The sequence below is a fragment of the Sander vitreus genome, chromosome 7, assembly GCF_031162955.1.
Source record: "Sander vitreus isolate 19-12246 chromosome 7, sanVit1, whole genome shotgun sequence".
In the NCBI taxonomy this organism is placed as follows: Eukaryota; Metazoa; Chordata; class Actinopteri; order Perciformes; family Percidae; genus Sander; species Sander vitreus.
This window is the reverse complement of record NC_135861.1, coordinates 6,248,516-6,270,225: the sequence shown is the minus strand read 5'-3', so window position 1 is coordinate 6,270,225 and position 21,710 is coordinate 6,248,516. Positions and strand designations below refer to the sequence as shown.

General features: G+C 40.6%; 1 protein-coding gene across 1 annotated transcript; it reads right to left on the bottom strand.

Annotated features, from left to right (window-relative positions):
• Positions 1-526: 526 nt before the first annotated feature.
• Positions 527-14,466, bottom strand: LOC144520560 (Krueppel-like factor 15). The gene is made up of 3 exons (XM_078254344.1): positions 14,243-14,466; positions 10,909-12,482; positions 527-3,597 (listed from the first exon to the last, which is right to left on the bottom strand). The coding sequence occupies exons 2-3, from the start codon at positions 12,384-12,386 to the stop codon at positions 3,429-3,431; spliced, it is 1,647 nt and encodes a 548-aa protein (XP_078110470.1). The 5' UTR covers positions 12,387-12,482; positions 14,243-14,466; the 3' UTR covers positions 527-3,428.
• Between the last annotated feature and the right edge of the window lie 7,244 nt (positions 14,467-21,710).

The following is a 21,710-nucleotide window of genomic DNA, read 5'->3' as shown; positions in this document are numbered from 1 at the left end:
GAAGACTGAACATTTAATTTCTTACACATGCAAAGTTTCACTCATAAGCCACAAGACTAATTTTTGCCCAATTTGAAACACTTAGCCGTACTTGGTCTGGTATGGCCAGTAGCTTATGTTGGCTAATGTTTAGATAGATTTTACTCTCTAACTCACATTACTGAGTAAGTTTGCTGACTTTGTGACTCATCTATACCTTGCTCTACTATGTTTTTGTATCACTACATTTAAGGATTTACTTCATCCAAGAAGTATCACTTGCGTCAATGGTTGCGGCTGTTCAGTTGAAGTTAGTCTCGCTTTAATGAATTTATTTTTAGTGGTCTGGGGTTAATCTTTCCCCAACCTGGCCTGAATTGAACATTTTCCCTTAGCCAACAACAATAACTGAATTCTACCAAAGTGAAGGAAAAATCAGGACAGCAATGTAAAAAAAAAAATACACTAAGGGATGATTGTGTGATAAAGCTGAGAATGACTGTTGGCCTTTTGAATAGTAGCTACTAAGACAACAACAGAACATATCTTTGGTTTTGGGATTTTTATTGTAAATGTGTTTTACGTAAGAACAAAAGCAAAAATATAACATTTTAAGCAACTCTTTCTTTGTAACGTGTTTACAGAGCACACAACATGCCCATCACGTTTCAAAAATACATTATGCTTCATTGGAATTTGCACTTGACAAGAACATGTTAAGGAAAGGCATGGGGAAAAATGTATTATAAACTCTGATCCATGGATATATATTGTGAAACATTTCATGAGCCTTGTAATAAATGTGTTGTAAAAACCTGACAAAAAAAGCAAAGTTTGTCACTATATATTTGAATTATCACGTTATGTACTCTTTCTTTACATTTTCTTAAAAAATCTTTCAAAATCACAGAAATCACTAGAAGAATATTTCAGTTCTCCTTTCAGATGCATATACAGTATTTACATACATTCTTGGGCTCTCATATGACACCCATTCAGAAAATGATTTCTTCTGATTGTATGGAAGGAATGCCTGACATCGATAATACACTTCTTCCATACAGCGTCTCATTCAGCTGCTGATCATTGTAGGTTTCACCAAACCAAACACTTCCAAAAACAACTCTGTTCCAGTTCAAACTTTAACATTCCTTTCTTCAAACATTTTCAATGCTGAATGTTTTCAACTGATCCTCGATTCTATGGCACAGGAAACCATGTTGGAACTGACAACTGACAACGGAGCATTTTGCGTCCCTCCCAAGACACATTTGGTTTAATTCAATTGAGATGCACAATGACGCACACTAAGCAATCTATACAGGTAAATGTGTAATGACAAAAAAACAGTCACTGTTCCCTTACAGTACAAGACAAAGGCATCTCATTTCATGGCAAGAGATCTGATATGTTCAAGACCAGAGACAGATAATAGTGTTTTTTAAATACTCAATTTCCACTTTACCTTTGACGAATATGCTGTAACAAGTAATAAGACCAGAGTAAATGAAAGGGATTCATAAAGATTCCTTTTGATTTGTTATTTGATGCTGTATAGGCAAACAATTCCAGTCTCAACAAAAGGCAAACAAGTACAAACAAATTCCAGTTAAATTTGATATGCACATCATTTCTTTTGTTAATTTGTTGAAGGAATAGGAAACACAACTTGATTTGGCAAGAGAAGAGAGAGCCGCATTTCACTTGATGCCTCTTCAAGAAAGGTACAAAATATTTCATATGTTAATGCAAATCTACATAACTTTTGAAAGAAGACATAGCACATTCAAAAAGTGTAATTTCTAAGCAATAAAGCACTCCCTTTTCAAATTCAGTAGACTCAGTCCTTCTGGTATGACCAGTATCTTACGGTGAATTTCTCTTCTCTAATTGTGCTACTGTTATGCTACGTTTCACCATGCACTATTATCCTGTAATTGCCATTTGCTATTCAGCAAAAGTTACATTGGCTCGCTTTCATACATTTATTTCCGTGGTCTGGGGTAAATTTGTTATTTGTATTATTCTCAAGAAATGGGCAACAAGTGCAAAACAAATCCACTTAAATGTGATATGTATATCATTCCATTTCATTTGATATATATTCAGTTGTATTGAAATGAATCTATGAACAGAAGAGGGAAAGAAAAGGATTTTGATTTGGCAGGAGAAGAGGCAAGAGTTTGGTATGTTCAACATCAGTGTGAATTGGTGTGAATCAATGTGTCCGACACCAGCATTGCCTTGTGCCTCTCAGCAATGTGAATTTACCATCTTGCATTATTTTACGTATTTCTTTTGACAGCAGTGACATAAAGTCAATAAAGTGACATGAAGCAATAAATGATATGGCATCACAAAACCAGAAAACAAATGTTGTGATATCTCATGAGTTATACGAGTCATGAGAGACTGAACAACAGGCATATTTGCGTAAATACTTTTTACGTTTTCAAACTTGGATGGAAATATTCCGCAGATAATAAATTGGATGCAGCTGCACCCCAATTTGTTTTGATTCAAACAGACCATAAAAATGTTCTGACAAACAAAAATCCCAAAATGTGTTACAGAACAGTGGATCAAGTCAGACTATAACTACACAAAATAGTGAGTGTGGGCAGACAACAACAAATGTCATGTGAGCCAGTGCAAATTGCAGAGTGACATGATCTTTGTTGGTGAGCAGTATTTCAACATGAACATAAACATTGTTCTTGTGTTTGAGGTTACTACAGTGTTTGTTTCCTGTAGTGAGACTCAAAGGCAACAAAGACACTTACTCAAAGCTACAGGAATGTTGATGCATCATTTAATCTGCCGTCTATAGAAGAAGAATTAAACTAAGGCCCCAACAGTTCCCAATGTCCAGTAAGCTCTTGTTGTTGGGCAAACAAATTCAATTCAAGCCATTGAGCGATGAGTTTTTGCTATTTACTTTAAAACATAATTTGGCTCCAGGAACGTAAAAAAAAAAAAATTGGGTTTTTTTAAATAGTAGCAGACCCGTTAGTGATGCATTTTTTATTTATTTATATAAGGCTTTTGACTCCAGCAATACCAATAACACACATCTCAAAGTGTAAAAATACTCTGAGTAGCAAATATTTCTTCAAATTAGATCAGCTACAAGATTTGAGTGAGACAAAAAAACAAAGTTGTAATATACAAGAAGCTTATTCCACCTGTGAGGGTGTTGTGTCAAGTAACAGTTTTCTGTTTTTACGTTAGTTTTTACAGTCTTTTCCTCACCACCCAATAAATTAGAACAGTACCATGAATGTACGTCACATGTACACATTTGGACATAAACACACACGAGCTCAAGAGTCCTGCACGGACGTGTTTGGACTTTCACCCCCCCCCCGTCCTCTGTCTTTCGTCACACAGCCCATTCAGCCCCCCCCCCCTTCGCTTAGCGTCAGTCTGTCAGAGTGGGGTCAGAAGAGTCAGTTTGCAGAGCGTCCTGTCCTGCTGCTTCGTGGAAAGCGGTGGACTTTGAGGTGTTTGGACAGGTGATCGCTGCGGGCAAACTTCTTTTCACAGACGATGCACTGGTATGGTTTCACTCCCGAGTGGGAGCGGCGGTGTCGGGACAGCTCGTCGGACCGGGAGAATCTGCCGGGAGGAAACCCAGGATGTGATTTATCAAATTTATATATATATATATATATATAAAAATAAAAACATTAAGAATCTTTAACAATACAATACCCACTCATTACTTCCAATGTACACTCAGTAATGTAAAACACTGACATTTCACAGAGAAGAAAATAGAAAAATTTACTGTTTCTCTGTCATTTTGAAATACTCCCACCTCTGTGCATAAATCAACCTGTTAGTATACAGCACTCCCTATATAAAAAATAATGGATGCAGTCATGCTTCAAACTGCCAAATCAATTAAAGCCATGTCAAGCTATTATATGAGGGTAATCTGAGAGGTGTGACACTATGTATGCACTGAACATGCGTTTTGTCCTGTGTCTACTCTGTGAAGTTAAAGAGCCCTCCCATATTTAGCTCAACACATGAGTACTGCAAATCCAAGCCCAGTCTATTCCTGGCCTGCTCTGCTCTGGTCTCTATGGGCTCCAGTCAGCTTGGACCTCATGGCAGTGAAGGGTTAAGCGGATGATAGCGTAGTGCCTGTTATATAGGTGTGTGAGTGTGTGTGTGTGTGTGTGTGTGTGTGTGTGTGTGTGTGTGTGTGTGTGTGTGTGTGTGTGTGAATATATATGAGAAGCCACCTTGGCAAAAATCAAATACTTGACTTGCACATACATATTTACTGGTACTAAGCACTTGCACACTCTCATGCATATACAGGGGCTTAGCCGAAAATTCTGGGCGCTGTAGAAAGGCATTCTTTATGGTCCCCTTCCCACATCCACAGCTATTCATTATTCATTTACCTTTTTGGGCCCTCCTCACATGAGGGCCCTGGGTACTCAGTCCCATTTCCACCCCCAGTCTGACACCCCTGTGCATTTATAACGTGAGACTGTATGTGAATATGAGGGACTATAAGTATGAGTATGTATATATATGTGTATGCTTGAGTAAGTATACATGTGCATGCTTAGTATGTAGGTACGTGCTTAAGTATGTATGTATGTGTATGCTATTTATGTATGTATGTGTGCATAAGTATGTATGTATGTGTATACTATTTATGTATGTATGTGTGCATAAGTATGTATGTATGTGCGAGGGGTACAAGGTTGAGCTGGATGGTTGGGTCAAACAAACAAATGACTTTCACCCAGGGGATCCGTGTTTGTGTCCTGAAAGTCAACTTTTGTGACTTTTTTACCTTGATTACTTAACTTACATTCGTATGTAACAAACTTTCAGGAATTAATTTACATTACATGTCATTTAGCTGATGCATTTATCCAAATCAACTTACAATTGCTATGTATCAGAGGTTGCGCGCCTCTGGAGCAACTAGGGGTTAAATGTCTTGCTCAGGGACACATTGGTTAATGTATCGCAATGGGAATCGAACCCAGATCTCCCACACCAAAGGCATGTTTGCGCCATCACCACCACGACTTACAGAAATAGCAATTTACATCTAAGTCTTTAACTATTATAAGAAATGTTTCACTGGATAATATCTATGGATCAACTTAAATGGCACTTCTTTTACATTATTTTGTTAGAAGAAACTTTTGTGATAAAGACCAAACCTTCTTCCAGTCAATATTACTAACAAAATTACTCCGATCCATTTTGCTTTCCAGCCCTCCATCTGAATCGCCCATCATAGAAATAACATGACTGCAAACAACATATCAACTCCTTGTCGGACTTATGGTTTTAGACATTGTGAATTCACACAAAACTACTTGGTTAGGTTTAGGAAAAGATCTCTTTTTTTCAGGTTTGGGTTAAAGTAAGCTTATTTGTTACGTAGCCTAATTAAGATACATAAATTAAGTTACAAACTCAAGGATGTAAGCATGCATATGTACAGTATGTATGTATGTATGTATGTAATGTATATGCATGCGAGTATACATGCATGTGCAAGTGTTTTCTAACGGTATTAATGTATGTAGTTAAGTATTCCGTTTTAACCTAGGTGGCTTCCAAAACATATATCTGTGTGTGTCTGAATATATTACTAAAGCTGTTAAAATCAGATTAATCTGTAACACAGATTTGTTTCCTGGCACATTTACAGTAGCTGTGGCTGACTAAAGACATGGAGGCGATAATTCACAGAGTGATAAAGATGTCGCTCACATTTATTTCCACTCTACACATGGATTACACAACCAGCCTATTCATCATTTTAATGGACCAATAATAATAAGATAACTGACAGAGCTTATAAAACCTGTAATCTGAAAAGCTAAGAAGCTCAAAACAAACATTCAGACTTAAGGACTCATTTGGTTGATTGATTGGTATTGAGATCTTTTTAACCTTCATCTCATGTTGACTTGGCCTGTAGTAAAACAGAAAGCCTGAGAATATCTGGCTTAATTCAAAGCTATATCTGAGCTTACTTTATAGGTGGTAGCCCTGCTTCTATTTACCTTTCTACACGCCCTGGTGATGTTCTTATCACAGGAGCTCATAATACTCCAAGTAGTACAGATATTCAGTCACTAACGTAACAAGACTACAACCGGTTTCGTGCCTCTGGCGTTCAGTGGGGTCGGATCGCTGCGGACGGCGCTCATGGTCGCAGTGAACTGTCTGGTCATTCATACTGACTGCAGTCAGAGCAGCTATCAGAGCGGCTCAAAGAACGGACTTCCTCTCTTCCGTAGCCAATCATTGCAACGCTGTGTTCGAGTTGTTAAAAAATCTTTGAGGTGCACAGCTAGGCGTTGTACCCTCCGCGCACAGTAGCCCCGACCGCGCTGAACGTCAAGAGTCTACAGTAATGCGGCCTTGTGAGACTGTACCCAGACTCAACGGTGCTTTGAGTTAAATGCTAATGTCACTATGCTAATATGCTCACAATGGCAATGCTAACATGCTGGTGCTAAGTAGGTTAATTTACCTTGTTCCCCATCTTTTTTGTGTGTGTTGGAATGCTAACATTTTGTTGCTAACAAAAACAATGAGCTGCAGTCGGATGATAATTCTCTTTGGGTTCGTCACTTTAAGTGACCTCTTCCACAAATGCCACTTGATCCATTCTGAATATAATACTATTATAAAATAGTGCCAATTTAACACAAAAAAATACGAGGGATGAAACCCTTCAGGCAAAATAACTTTGTGTTGACTTGTCTGTCATATGAATATTACAGATGTTAAATGGATTAGCAGGGTTTCTAAATCTACACCAAGAGGCATGTCATTATTAAGATACAAATCTGAAACCACATCAGTCTCGTTCTGCTCTGTACTTTATGTGACTGTACATTTGTTCCTTATGGTAATTTGTGCATGCACACGCACACATACACCCTAAAGCTGTACTATATCAGCTTCAAGCTGGGGCATGATAGAAACCATGTACTGCTATTCTACTGACTCACACTGGGACTCAGCCCAACTATAACATAAGGCACCAGGGAGGATCTTTCAACAGAACAGGCATTTAGTCTTATGGACAGCCTGGTTGTTCTTTTAATCTTTTTTTTTTTTGGGGCGGGAGATACAGATCATGTGCCTGTTTTCTCTCATAGCCCCACCACCTAACTTTTGCTTTATCTTGCTTTATTCCTCCACTCCTCATCACACTTTCTAAGGTTTCTCTGCTCCATATGTTCCAAGGATGGTGGACAAGCTCACTGAGTTCATAACTCCAAGGGCTGGAGGGCACTTGTGTTGATCACTTGAATGTGTTTTTCACTTGCACCTTAAGTCCTTGGGGCAGCTTGGCGTGGGTGTAGCATGACACAGTATACATATTAGTGTGGGTGCTGTGGTAAACACATACTCAAGCTTTGTTCTGGCTTGTTACTAAACTGCCAACAGTGAAAATAGCCATGAAAGGTGGAGCTGTTAGGTTGTTAACACACCTGGATACAGTAACAGAGATATTGGCAAGCACACATACTGTACATAGTTCATCTGTCATCTTTTGTTTCCTTGTCTCTTTTGGTTTAGTTTATCATGACAGCTCAAAGCCCTTTATGTATTGTCACTGTATTTACGAGTGGCTCAATTTTAACTCTGTGTAAGTTAAAAGAGAATTCACATTAATGCATGACAGCACTAATCAATAACAGATGTTTGCGTCCTACATGCAAAGCTATACACAAGCAACCATAAAACCTCTTTTGACTTGGTTTCCAAAATGGATTTCATTAAACCAGAGGAGCTGGATTCAATTCCTCAATTTGTTCTTTAGCAGGACACTGGATCCTTTCTAGCTCCACAGAGGCTGTTTTCTGGATGACCCAAATCTCGCTGTTTCCCAGGAGGATCAATAACATATCATAACTGACTAAGAGTAAGATATTTACTCTCTCTTCACACGTCAGTTGAGCTCTATACGTCCAAATGTAATGCTAAATCAACATGTGACAGCTCTGTCACCAGCCAACAACATAGTTTTGTTGTGACGATAAATGCATCGGCTGACAAAGACAACAACACACCAGTGCCCTGATGACAGCTACCGAGTACACCCACGTCACAGTGTTTTTACAGCAAACGGTTTGGGTTTGAGCTCAGCCCTCCAACGCAAACCTAACATGAAAGTTTCCATGCAGGTCCGAGTTGCCTGCATTAGTTCCTTTAAGTGTTCACATGTGACTTTGTCTGTGTATCCAGATCTGTACATGAGCATAACCATAAATTACAGCCAGAGAGAAAGAGACGGATACATGCCCTAAAACCTTTAAAAAAAAAGAAAAAAAAGTTTGGCAAAGTAAGAAATATAACTTTCACTGAGTTATATGAAGGAGTCTAGCCAATGAAATACCACTGCTCTCTACTTCAGAGGGGTAAACACATTGATCTATTCTGAGGTTACAGAGGGTAAGAGGTGCCTGACTCCCCAGCTCACCTTCATTTCCTGGCCAAGAGGGAGAGGAGCAAGGAAAGGGCAACTGCATAATACAGTATATTGCTGCTGTCATGTAAATACTGTTGTTTGGGGAGGGCTGGGGGTATTATTATTATTATTATTATTATTATTATTATTATTATTATTATTATCTTTGGAACCTTTATCCTCTCTAAAAATACTTTGAAACCAGTTTTAAAAGATAAATGCCAGTGCCGTTATTTGCTATGATTCTATTAGCCTACGATTCCTGTATGTTGTGTGTCTGTTGTGGTTTGGTTCTATTGTGATGTTATCTGTCCCCATTTGTATTTCAAGACATTTGTACTTTAGACTGCAGTACATAAAAACTGATTCTGTGTATAAGTGTAAGTTACAGCATTTTAAGTTACATGTACTTCTTGTGTTTGAAGTTGCCCAGTTAAGTAGACTTTCAAGATCCAAGAAGCCAAATTAAAGGAATAGTTCTACATTTTGGCAAATGCCATTTTTCCACTGTATTGCAGAGAGTTAGATGAGAAGATTGTTACCACTCTCATGTCTGTTGCTATGTACCTTGAGCCAGGTTTCATTGGTTTAGCTTAGCATAAATACTGCAAATGGGGAAACATTTGGCCTGGCTAAACATTTGGCCCAAAATGTCAAAATATTCCTTTAAACGCACCATAATCATCGTAAGCTTGATGCCATTACAAATGCTCTCAAAAGGAAAAAAGTGTATTCTACAAATGCATTGAAAACATAATTCCTTCATTATCTAATGTGAGAAAAAAACCAAATTGTGTTTGCCTTAAGCCAGCTTTAAACAATGCATAAGGGTCTAATGACACATTTTAATTTTTGTCCAGAATAACTTGATATTATGTAATGTGCTTACAAATACTTGGATACAAGCCCAGACATAATGCGCAAAGTGTCACAACTGGCGGGGCTTGAAGTGGCTGCAGGTGCAGTACAGCGTCCTCACAGAGTGCTGTTTCAGGGAGACTGATAAAGTGTCTGCTAAGGCTGGCCAGAGTTATCTGGTTCACTCCTTCTCATACACATTTACATTACTTTCCTTACCTAAAGCTAATACATATTCTTACCTCACCGTTAAACCCAAATCCTTACCATAATTTAACCTTGATGCCCTAACTTAACCCTGCCTCTGTCCATGTGTAGAAAGACATGCACACAAGCAGGCATGCACACACGTCAAGACTCTATATGCATCCTTGGGCAAAAGAGGTGGAATCCAAAAGCTGGATAAAGGCAATGATTATAGGACAGAACAGCAAATTATGCCAGTTTGCAGCCAAGGGAGTGTTTTAAAAAAGCATTGTGGTTTGAAAATGTATTCTGGGTGCCAGGTGAAAACTTTGAACTTGATTCTGCAATAACCACACATGTCTCTGCTGCATGAATGTGTGTGTGTGTGTGTGTGTGTGTGTGTGTGTGTGTGTGTGTGTGTGTGTGTGTGTGTGAGAAGTGGTTGCAGACAGTAAGCAAACAAGTGTAATAACTGGCAGGGGGGCAAAGTCTGCCTGCAGAAGACTTCAAAAGGCGTTCTATCTAATCTAAAACTTAAACCATGGTACACAAACACACAGATAGTGGGGCCAGCATGTAGAACAGAAAAAAATTGTAACCATCATGAATAGACTTGTTTCCCTCAATATGGCCCCTTTCTCCTTTCCCTCCCAACCATTATCTATCTATCTATCTATCTATCTATCTATCTATCTATCTATCTATCTATCTATCTACTATACCTCCTGAACCCTATATTTAACACATCATTTATGTCCTTATTAAACCTTTTCCCTCTCCTTTAAAACAATATCTTTTAAAGTGGTGACATGAAAGACACTCAATGTAATAATGTGAAGGACTTCTGCCTATTTTCTGTTTCTGTGAAAAAGGATGAAAACCTTCCAAAATGTTTTGGCCCTAAGAAAGGAGTTCAACAAACAAACAATAAAGCCGTTCCATCCGAATGCACTTGGTGGATTAAGATCTGTCCTAAAGAGTGTCACAGTCTCTTCTTATATGTAATGACCCCACAATAAAGAACACCTTCATCACTGTTGATTGCATGACAAACTCATTTCACACATCTCTTCAAAGTCTACACACATTTGGAAAGTCAATTATCCACGTTTATCTTCAAATGTCTGTATATGAGTCTACAGCGGAAGTTGATAACCCAGGTTACTGTAATCTCAATAAACATATATACACTTAACACTGAAAATGCATTGCATATACATTTAGCTGCACTCTATGTACTGTATATTTTATTCACCCATCAATCTATTAATTAATCTCCATTTACTCATCTAAACTTCTCAGTTCTAGGTTGCAAGTCTGGAGGTAGCAAGAGTGTTCTAACATAGCTCTAATTTGTCTTTATCTTTTCGGTCAATGGCTGCTCTAAGAAGACCCTTGGTTTTGCTCACCTCCATCCACAGCCGGGCCACGTGCATGCGAAGGGCTTCTCCCCCGTGTGCCTCCTCAGATGGGCTTTTAGGTGGCTGCTCTTGGTGTACATCTTATTACAGCCAGGAAAAGAGCACTTGTGCATTTTAATGAGGTCTGCTACTGCACTCTTCTGGTACCTCTGACCTCCAACGAGAACCCCTGCAGTTGAGCCTCCGCCTAACCCGCCTTCCCCAAGCCCAATGGGTTTTGCAGCAATGGGCACTGGTGCGATCCGCACAAATTTGGGCGAAACGATGCTTCCGTTTTTGCTTGAGCCAGTAAGGTTTGTTGGGGAAAGCAGCTGAGGCACCAAGGCAAAGGTCTGCCCCTGGATGTTGACCAGGAGTTGGGCGATTTTGATGTCCGACGGGGCCTGGGTTGGATGGGATTGGGTTTTTGGCGGTTGGGTTTGCTGGGTGACAGAATCTGATATGGCACTAAGGTTGGGCTCTTGTTTGATCTGTATGGGCTGGATTTGTAGGATTACAGGCACACTGGAGGCACTGGTACCTTCTGATGAGGCTGCTGGTGAACCACAATCCTCCTGTTTGATTGCATCAACACTATTAGTAGAACTAGAACTAGTAACATCCACTGCTGATGGTGAGCTGTCCATGCCAAATGCACATGGTGTATGTTTGGTCTCTGTGTAGGAGGAGAGTGGAGAATGAGCCACGGGCACAGTCTGATCTGAGTTCTGTGATACCAGTTCTCCTGCTAATGTCCTCGTACTTTCCGCCTCTGCATCCTCGGGCATTGGTGACATCGCCTCATCGCTCCCATCCTCTTCTTTCTCCATTGCCACCGCCATGTTCTCTTCAAGGAACTCCTCGATCTCCTCCAAGGTGGGCTGAAAGAGGAGCGCCGCAGGATCCTGCAGCTCGTCCAGGAAGACAGGGAACTCGTAACAGTCCTCTTTGGCCTGCTGATGGAGGAGAGTCAACCGCTGCTCCCTCTTGGACTCCCAGGTCAGGCCCATGGGTAAAAGAGGGTCAGATGAGGGTGGGGAGGATAGAGATAGAGAGGAAGAGTGAGAGCTGCTGGCATTAGAGCTTATTGAGGTGGTGAGGGAAGTATGTGAGAGGAGCAGGTCCAGCAGGCTGTCTTGACTCTCTCCGCCTGAGGAGCTACAGCTCCCACTGCTCCTGCTGCTCCTGCTTTCGTAGCTGGAGCCGAGGACGTGGCACAACATGGGCGACGAGGACTCGGGGCTGGAGCAGAGGGAGGAACGAGGGCTGGAGGAGTCGCTGAGGTCATCCTCCGAGAGCAGAGTTGAGGAGGAGAGCGTCACCCCTTGGTAAGGGTGGTGGTGGTGGTCGTAGATGCATGCGTCAGTTACCATGATGCCCGGCAACGCACCACCACTGGTGTGGCGACCGAAGCAGTTGTAGTCAGACCCCGGGGAGCCGGTATAACACAGGAAGGTCTCCTCACCAAGCGGCAAGTGATCCACCATTCCTGTGCGGATGAATGGCAACTGGACTCTGCTCTGAAGATCAATCTGTTCTGCTAGAGATTGGCTAAATGTTGATGAAACACTTCTGTCTTCTTCCTGCAAAAGACAAATCAGTGTGTTCATCAGCTATGGCAATGGAAGAAATTTGTCTTTGAGTTGGACTGCATGCCAGCCCAAACTACATTGTTTTTGTATGAAAGGAGACGACCTACTCTGACTTTGTTGATTTGAATAATATAAATCTAACTTTACAGTTAACAGGTTTGTGCACTGGAGTGATCATCACTCCCAGCAAATGCAGCATGACAACACAGAAACCACTCAGTCAGGTTAGTCTGATCTGGGGTTAATGTTTTACAAGACCATCCCTGAGGTTTATTTTTTCAAAAATAAACCAGCAGAAAGACTGAAATTGGTCTTCATTCCTGCTGCTGGTTCAAGAGGTGTGCAGGCACTTCAAAAGGAAAGTCAATCACGTGTGAAGGAAGTGGAATTTGAAGACTGTGTGTGTGTGTGTGTGTGTGTGTGTGTGTGTGTGTGTGTGTGTGTGTGTGTGTGTGTGTGTGTGTGAACGCTGCAGCTGCTGGTTCAGACTTCAAGCTGACCATATGGAATCAGGGGTTCCCATTTCTCACCACTTCTAACATTAAAGCCACATGGTTCTGCTGTCATTTTATGATGTGTTTCTACTTATTTCCCTCTAGTGGTCCTTAGCCTGATAGAATTTTTTTTTCTTTTTTTTTGCAATGTTGTATAACTTTTGGAGACATACACATTGATATGGTCTCTCGTTAAAACTACAAAGTTCACCTAAAAACGTGCGGCAGACTACCAAGGTGTATGTACAGTACACCAGAGAGGTAAAGGCAGTGGTTAACAGGGTTATATTTCATCAAGATCAACAGATTTAAATTGGACGATGAGTGGAGGATTTACTGTCTATTTTTATACAGCAAAGAGGCCATAAACAATACAACGGATCTACATTTACATGGATTAAAAATAGTAGGTATTAACAGATGCCCTTATGCAATGCAATGATTAAATATTAAAAGGCTACATGTGTATTGCATGAGCAAAAAAAAAAAAATGAGGCTGATGGTGCGCCCTCTTCTGTAAAGAGGGTGCACAACCTCATGTAGTCCAGGGGAAATTAATAGATTAATCGGATTATCATTATTAATATTATTACTACTACGTCATTGACTAGGCTATCACAATCACAGGACGTTAAAGACAACAGTCCTATAAGGTCTCACTGCTGTTGTTTCCCACCTTCAGTTAGTTATGTAATTAGGGATCTATAATGCCAAAAGTCGACTCAGATATGGTTGCTTATGTTATAATCATATACTGCTACTACTACTAATAATAATAATCATATAACCTTGGGGGTCTGGGGTCTACTACTGCCGTGCCAGGGCGATACCTCATGGGGAAAAAGTTTAGGAAGAGAGTTTGGGAATACTTTGGCGTGAGTCACTTGCCCTATGGTAACCCTGCCGCCCTGAAACATCAAAGAGGCTTTGACAGCATGATGCGCTCACCACGCTGCATGAATAATCAGTTATGGAGGTTAACTCGGGATTTAACACCGTGACAGGTAGTCAGATCACAAAAAGTCCCAATGTTATAGTTACACGTGATATAGATATTGTGAGTATTATGCATGAAGCAAATGTGTCGCTAAAAGCGCACTTATGTAGTAGCCTATATTGAGACGCCAAATTCCTCTCCATTCGCTCAACAGAGCCACGCTTCCCGCTCTAGGTTACTCCGCAATGAGAGACAAACTACACACATGCACGAATAGAAAAGCTCTATTAAATCACACGAGCGTCCCTTCTTAGACTCACTTGTATATGCGAGGAATCCAAAACTCCGCTCCTCTGCGACGTGCGCTCTTCTCTTGAAAGTTGCTGTCAGTGCGTAATAGTGCGTAATGGCAATGTAACTCCACATCACGGTCTTTTTTTTTCCTCTCTCACACAGACACACACACACACACACACACGCTTACACACACGCGATCACTCTCTCTCCATAGGGCTGGTAGTTCGCTTAAACCGTCACATGATCGGAGATGGGTATGTTATACCAGTCAAATTAGGGGGTCGGCTCATGAAGGCTCGCCTGCTCAACGCGCCGCAATTGGCTCTCGGTAGAGGGAGGCCGGCCTCAGGCTCCGGCGTCACCGGAGAGAGGGAGTGAGTGTGTGAGGGAAGGAAGGAGGGAGGATGTGTGCAAGTGAGACCAGATCATAAAACCACTTTCATCATACCCTTATAATAACTATAGAGGAGTTGGATAGGTCATGCAGATTTTTTTTCACATTGTGTTGTTACTCTGCATTTACATTTTGTTACTTGTATAACATTTCCATTGGGGCCTCTAGGGAGAGTGTTACTGTATATGTGACTCATTGTAATGGCCTCAGGTATAATTTTCTCAACAGGGCTTACACTGCTTTCCTGATGTTGTATCATACCATGTAATATTGGTCTATAGAAATAAATAATTTACATATATTACCTTAAAATGAGTATGTTAATTTATATGGACTAATATACATTATCATATTCAAGTTGCTAAGAGACATGTAACATGGAGCAAAAAATAAGGGCACAGATATCAGCTTTTTAGTTCTTAAGAGCCCTCCGCTGCCTCAAAAGCACACTGAGCTGTTTGCCTGTATCAGATGACCGTGGTTGAATAGATGGCTGAGTGACTGAGTGAATGAGGGAACCATTGAGTAGGTAAGTGAGTGTGTTTACATGCTGCCTAATAACATCAGTAATAGAAGTTTTGCTTTCACTCCAGCTGAGCAGCCCTCATATAAACACCTCCGCTGGGCTGAAGTAACTTTACTGGCTCCAGCCTAATTAGATTTGCCTGCGTAGGTTAGATTACCTTTCACTGTGTGTGGATAAATTATCCACTTTCAGCCTGCTTGTAAACATGAGGAGTGTTTCAGTGTGCATTTGTATAGGGTAGAGAGTCAGTGGCTATTATGCTGTGTAAAAGGATACACAATGTCACACTGAGGAGGTTTGTTTTGCACTGGACTCTGATACTGCTACTGATATGACTGTGACTGATTCTACTGCTGCTGCTGCTGCTACTAGGGTTGCTATTGATACTTATCCTACTACTACTAGGCCTAATACAGGCCTACTACAGCTGCTGCTGCTACTACTACTGTTAGTGCTGCTAAGACTACCAAGACTACAACTGCTACTACTACCCTGACACAAGTCAATTAGCCTTCTACAATTACTACTGCTGGTAATGCTGCAGTTAATATTATTATTACTTTTGAACTGAACTGATTGCACAATAAGTGAGACTGTGTGTACAGTATGTAGTGATGCTCATGCTGCTGTGTATGTATGTAGGTATGAATGCATGTTCATGCTGCTTTTAGATACTATGTATCATTTTATTCTTTTTTTTTTACTACTTTTGGTTATATCTTAAAAATGACACACTGCCGGGTCAGTACTTTTGAAAATGTCGTCGTACAAGTGACAATGACAATAAAGTTCTATTCTACAGCTGCTGCTATAAATAAAATAAAAAAGGTTTGCAAAAATTGCTGCAAATTGTTCATCGGTATGTCAGGTCTAGGTCCCGGTCAAACTCAAAGCCCCTCCTACATGGTAACGACCACGTACTGCGCTTCATAAGGCGGCTATGTAACTAGGTGGTGATGTCCAAATGAAGCTTCATGAACCATTAGTTGTATTTGTTGACCACACTAGATGGCGCTCTTGTTTTAAAGAAAAGGCTCAAGAAATGGCAATTCAATGTGCTTTCAACCCTGGGCTCAGAAAATAAAGGAAATGGTTCATGAAGCTTCATTTGGCCATCACTATAACTATGCAACTTTATTTTGCCTCTATGGCCGAGGTTGATGCTAACCAGCTTCACTTTAGCCAGCAGCTGGGTAGCAAGACACAGGAACTTTACTTGGGTCTTGAGGAAACCTACGCTGTACATTTACAACTTCGCTGCTAATTTCCGCTCCGATCGCCAACAGCTGTCTGCACTGAGTGCATCCGCCATCACTCTCTCCCTCTCGCTCAACCACACACTCGCTACGCTCACGCCAGCACTGAGCTCAGCGGTTTGTTCAGTTTACTGTCACATTTCGCCACCCTGTATTTGGGAAAACAAGTAGCTGAAGTAAAAGTCACAAAACTATGTTGTTACGTATCATTTTTCAACACATTCTCATTCCCAACTTGTCAAATACTGACACTTGGTCAATGGCTCTCTGCGTCAGATACCGATGCAAAAAGCACCCTTTTGAGTCTGTATGGAACGCCCCAGGCATAGCAGTAGCTCGACCGCGGCGCTGTAAGATTACGTAATATGTAGAGCGGCAATGGTAGCGAGTTATATAAAAGACCGAAAATCTGCGTAAGGATGCAGATTGGGATGGTGGTTAGGACAAACAGTACAGGACTTTCACCCAAGAGACCGGGGTTCATGTCCTATTTTCATGCGTGTCAATAAAACATACATTTTGTAACCCCACCAACTATCTCGTTCTTGTGCCACATTTTCGTTGGTATGATGTGTTGTCCGACCACGTCTGTCATGGAAGGCATTTGTAGACAGATACACAAAAAGTGCTGCAAGTTTGTGCAACAAATGTAAAAAGAGAGCTTGAGAGAGAAATCAAACAAGCCTTTCTTTCTTACCTGATTGTTGGGTTCGGTCCAAAAAAAACAACAATCCAATGTCGAAAATATGTGTGAGAGTGGGCTTTGAGACAGAAGTGTCCGAGAGGCAGTTCTGATCACACTGTCATGGATTACTTGAACGCTTAAACAGAGCTACTGTTGGTGTTATGACCTACTTTGACAAGTCCAAATGTCTGCTGTGAAAAAAGCCCTTACAGTAACTATGATTCCTACCATTGCTCCTGCATTGAGTAAATACCTGATGTGATTGTATCTGTGATACCATTTTTAAGCTTAAATGTTTCCTATCTCAATACTTTTGCTTTCCCAACAAATGCAATGGACCACGGTTCATTTACTAAAATCTCAGCCTCTCTCAGTTGATTCTGAGGTCCTTCCTGTAAAGTTATTGGTTACAAAGTGCTTAAAGAGAAGCAGGGCGGCTGCTGTTCACTGCATCCAGTCAACACTTCTCTGTTTTCCCACACAGATTACATTTTAGCTCACATCAATAGTCAGCTTGTTAAATATATTAGGAAGTCCTGGTATCTACAGGAGTTATCTCTGTGACCAATTTTAGGTCCAAAGATATATATGTTGGGTCTAATTTGATGTTAAGTATGAGGAAATGCAGGGCTCGTAGTGATTACCCACTAACAGTCTAAGTCCACAGAGGTTCTTCTCTCTGCCCCACAAACTTATTGGTTTCGGCTGCTCTATTGAAACTCACAAACACCTACACTCATGCATATTATGTAAGCCACAGATGGACCTAATGAGTCAAATTAATTTCCTTTGGTAATGCTTGCAATGTGCCAAAAGTGAATTGGGGGGAAAATGTGCGCTTCTTGGGTGCATTTGTCAATGTTGTACCAATGACAGATGATACCCTTAACAAAGCTGGCACTCTCACCAAGAAGCATATACTTTCTAAGCAGTATAAGTTTCTTATCCATTGTGGACAAGGTGTTTATCACGAACATTGAAAAAATATAGCTATGAAATTGTGAAATGGGATTTTGGTGATAGTGGCAGCTGGGTCTTTGTTGTGAGATTTTAGATTGCACACAGTTGTGTTCACCCCTTCTAAACTGTGACCAGCTTCAGCCTCACCAGAGGGCAGTTTCTCAAAAGCAGAATTAAGAAAACCAGGTTAACCAAAAAAGTGAGGCTTGGCCTAGTCTCGTCAGTGCAACCTGTTTCACGTTAGCCAAGCCAGGCTGAGGAGGTGAGACTAGGTCAAGCCAGGTGTAAGTATCTAAATCGATGCGCGTTCTGGCTTTTGTCAAAAAACCACAAGGTTGATCACAGATTTACTGTTGATGAAATGGAGAAGACCCACTACCGTGTACTTTACACCAAATGAGCAGCAGCTACTAATGGAAGCTTAACTGTACGTACACACTGCCGCCGACTTGAGCTTCAAAGTTACAGGAAGTCATTCATTTTCAATGGAAGCCGGCTTCTCTCAGCTGCAAGAAGCGGAAAATCCGTCGGCGTCGCGTTTTGGGCATGTTGAGCGACCAGAGCGCCAAGCAGAAAGTTGAAGTTTGGTCAACTTTACGGTAATGAGACGCGGTTCAGCGGCAAACGACCAGCAACCAATCGGTCTACTAAACTGGGACTACAGTTTGGGAGGATTATACAATTATGAAACCTAATAACCACAAATAATGTGCTAACAATGGTGAATAAGATGCACATGGAAGAGTTACACACACAAACATATATATATATATATATATAGAAACTAATATAATTATGGAAACACACGTGTATATAGGACTTTATATGCTGCTTTTTAATGAAATTGAGTCATGGCTAAATACAGCCAGGATAACTGGAAAAGCATGGCTTAATCCACTATCTAGATTTTGTGTAATCTCCCCCATCTGATCCAGACCCCTGCAGCTTTACAGTAAACCCTGCCACATAAACAGGAAGCTGCAGCAGTTCACTGAGTGATTGGAGCAGGTCTTTGGCTGAATTTACACTGCTGTGTCAGAGCTGATTATTTCCCCTCCTGATATCAAAGAAATCTGATTCAGGGTTTTTTGTGTGTTGATGGCTGTGTCCCGATCTTTGCCACAGCAGTGGAGAAAACTTGTGACCTCTTATGTTTTGTTTTTCCTCTGAGATGCTAAAAATACATTTCCAAGAAAAGTTTTTTTTGTGAAAGATTGCATTTATTACAGGACACTTAACCCTTTGCCTAAAGTTGCTGTTTTTGTCAAGTACCCAACACACACACACACACACACACACACACACACACACACACACACTCTATTTTCAGACACTCCCCTGAGAATCTCACTGTATCAACAGCAACGTGAAACATAAAAAACCCAGCTTGTTTTTGGGAACAAAGATTCCCTCAGAGAATTACGCAATGAGTTTTTAATAAAGCTGCAAAGAACCCTTCCACCCCCAACCAATCACTACCACTGTCACCAACACAACACTCACTCGTACAAACAGCCCCCTTCTGAGTCTAATGCACTTCTTAGACAGCTTAGTTGGCTTTTAGTCACACAGGCAAGTCTCATCCTATTTGATGGATTAATTGTGCTTGCCTTTTGACTACATACTGACTCGCATTCAAGGATATATAATAATTCGTACAGAGCCATGGTGCAGGAAAGACTCTGTATACTCTTACTGACCCTGAATTTTGTATTTACATAATGATTTTTGTGTGTGTGTGTGTGTGTGTGTGTGTGTTGAAACTTTGCAAAGCATAAATCTGCTCACTTTAAATTACAGTCTAATCACCAGGCTGTTTTTACCTTATTACAGATATTGTATGTATATTGTATGTATGTATTGATTATTATCAGCATATATGTTGGCCAATACGTCTCAGGAAATTGCAATGCTATTTTCTGCTATTTCATTGCAGAAAAGTGATAGATGATATCCATTCCATCTACTTGTTGCTGCTTATCCAGGTCTTAGCTGCAGTGGTAGCTCAGACATCCTTCTCCACAGCCACTCTGGGGTGTTTCCAGGCCAGATGGCATATATGATCCAGCCAGAGTGTTTTGCCCTGGCGTTTTCTCCAAATAAGATGTGCCTATACCTGCACATGGAGTTGTCCAGGAGGTGCCCCAATGAAATGCCCGAACCATCAAAACTGATATTGTTAAAATTTCCAATTTCTAGCATGACACAAAAGCAGTGTACAACAATCAGGGTGGCAGATTTACCACTAAAAATTAGTCGTAGTATTTTTTGGAACAATGGGTGATTTCAGAGAGAGGTACACAAAAGCAGAACTCTAATTTCCAGCCGGCGAGTTTCAATCTTGCAAGCTAAAATGACCCATTTTATCATTATTATTATTATTATTGTTATTATTATATATTTTAGCTAGCTTATTAACCCATGAGTTGGTTTAAAAATATTTCTTCGACTGACAAGAACCCTTGTAAAAGGGATAATAGATGCATTTGATGGCTACATACAGTACATGATATTGCTGACAGACTGCAGACTAAAGCTACATGTTCCAGGCAAAAGACTAGTATCCATTGAGATCTATTTTTTAATCAGGATTTTATCTTCTAATTTCTTTCATCATGGTACCAGATGTCAATTGCTTTAATGCAATGCACTGATATGACTGTATATAACTGTGTGTTACTGTAATACGTGGCTCTTGGTGCAAGAGGGCAGCGGATGTAGAGTGAAGCAACACATGAAACTTTGGTCAGAAGTGAGTCCAGGTTTGTTTCAGGGTTAAAGAGAAGCGAGAGAGACTGGTTAATGAACTATGACTTCAGACACAGTGACGCACATGCTATGTGATAGAGTTCACTGTCCCACATCACGGTCATTTCATACATTTGTAACTGTTTTTGTCAAGGTAGCTGCTTCTGTTCCCGTACTTTATGTCCATGAATCCTGCACTTAGTTTGGCCTATTCTTCTTCCCTTTTCATTTGTTTAACCTATAAAAAACCCATCCAGGCCAAAGTTCTAAACTGCCTTTCGAGGTCAGGAACCAATTCTGTCGTCAACAAAGCTCATGCGTCAAACTATTTGTTGGCAAAACCTGTCTACTTATGCTTACACACAGCTCCTGAAACATTTCTGATATTATCTTTTTTTTTTATACATCCTCAACTATCTTTCATCTCCCACAGCAGAATTCTCTCCCACGGATTTCCTTAGGCTATGTTCACACTTGGCGTCTTTTTTTTGGACAAAAAACAGTTAAATAAGGCACTTTTTTGGTTGCTCGAGTCAAAGAAAATCATTCAAGATGACGGAAACGCTTCAGTACATCGTATTTATGTATATATCTGATATGTTTGGCATTTTATCTCATATATTTTGTTACCCCTATCGAGAAATAAATACTTTTAAATCCAAAAACATTGTTCTTCTGACTTGACTAGCATGCTACTATCGATACAGAAGCGTCACCGTGTCAAACGTTTACTTTTGCCAAGCAACCAGGAGTAGGCTAGACACGCCCAGGAACGGCCATCAAGCGAGTGCGTGTCGCTAACTTTTGTAGCTAATGTGACTGTATGGTAACTCGCTGTGCTCCGACTCCGACTTTTTTTGTCGTTGTTATGAAAACGACTGTTGTCTGGCTTCTCCGCTCGTCATTGGTCGGCTGTCAAAAC

Bases quoted from the DNA above. Each gene is read 5' to 3' on its own strand.
- LOC144520560 (XM_078254344.1), bottom strand. From the start codon at position 12,386: ATGGTGGATCACTTGCCGCTTGGTGAGGAGACCTTCCTGTGTTATACC. The intron at 3,598-10,908 runs GTGAGCAAAACC...TCCTCCCGGCAG, and splicing joins TGGCCCGGCTGTGGATGGAG to ATTCTCCCGGTCCGACGAGC.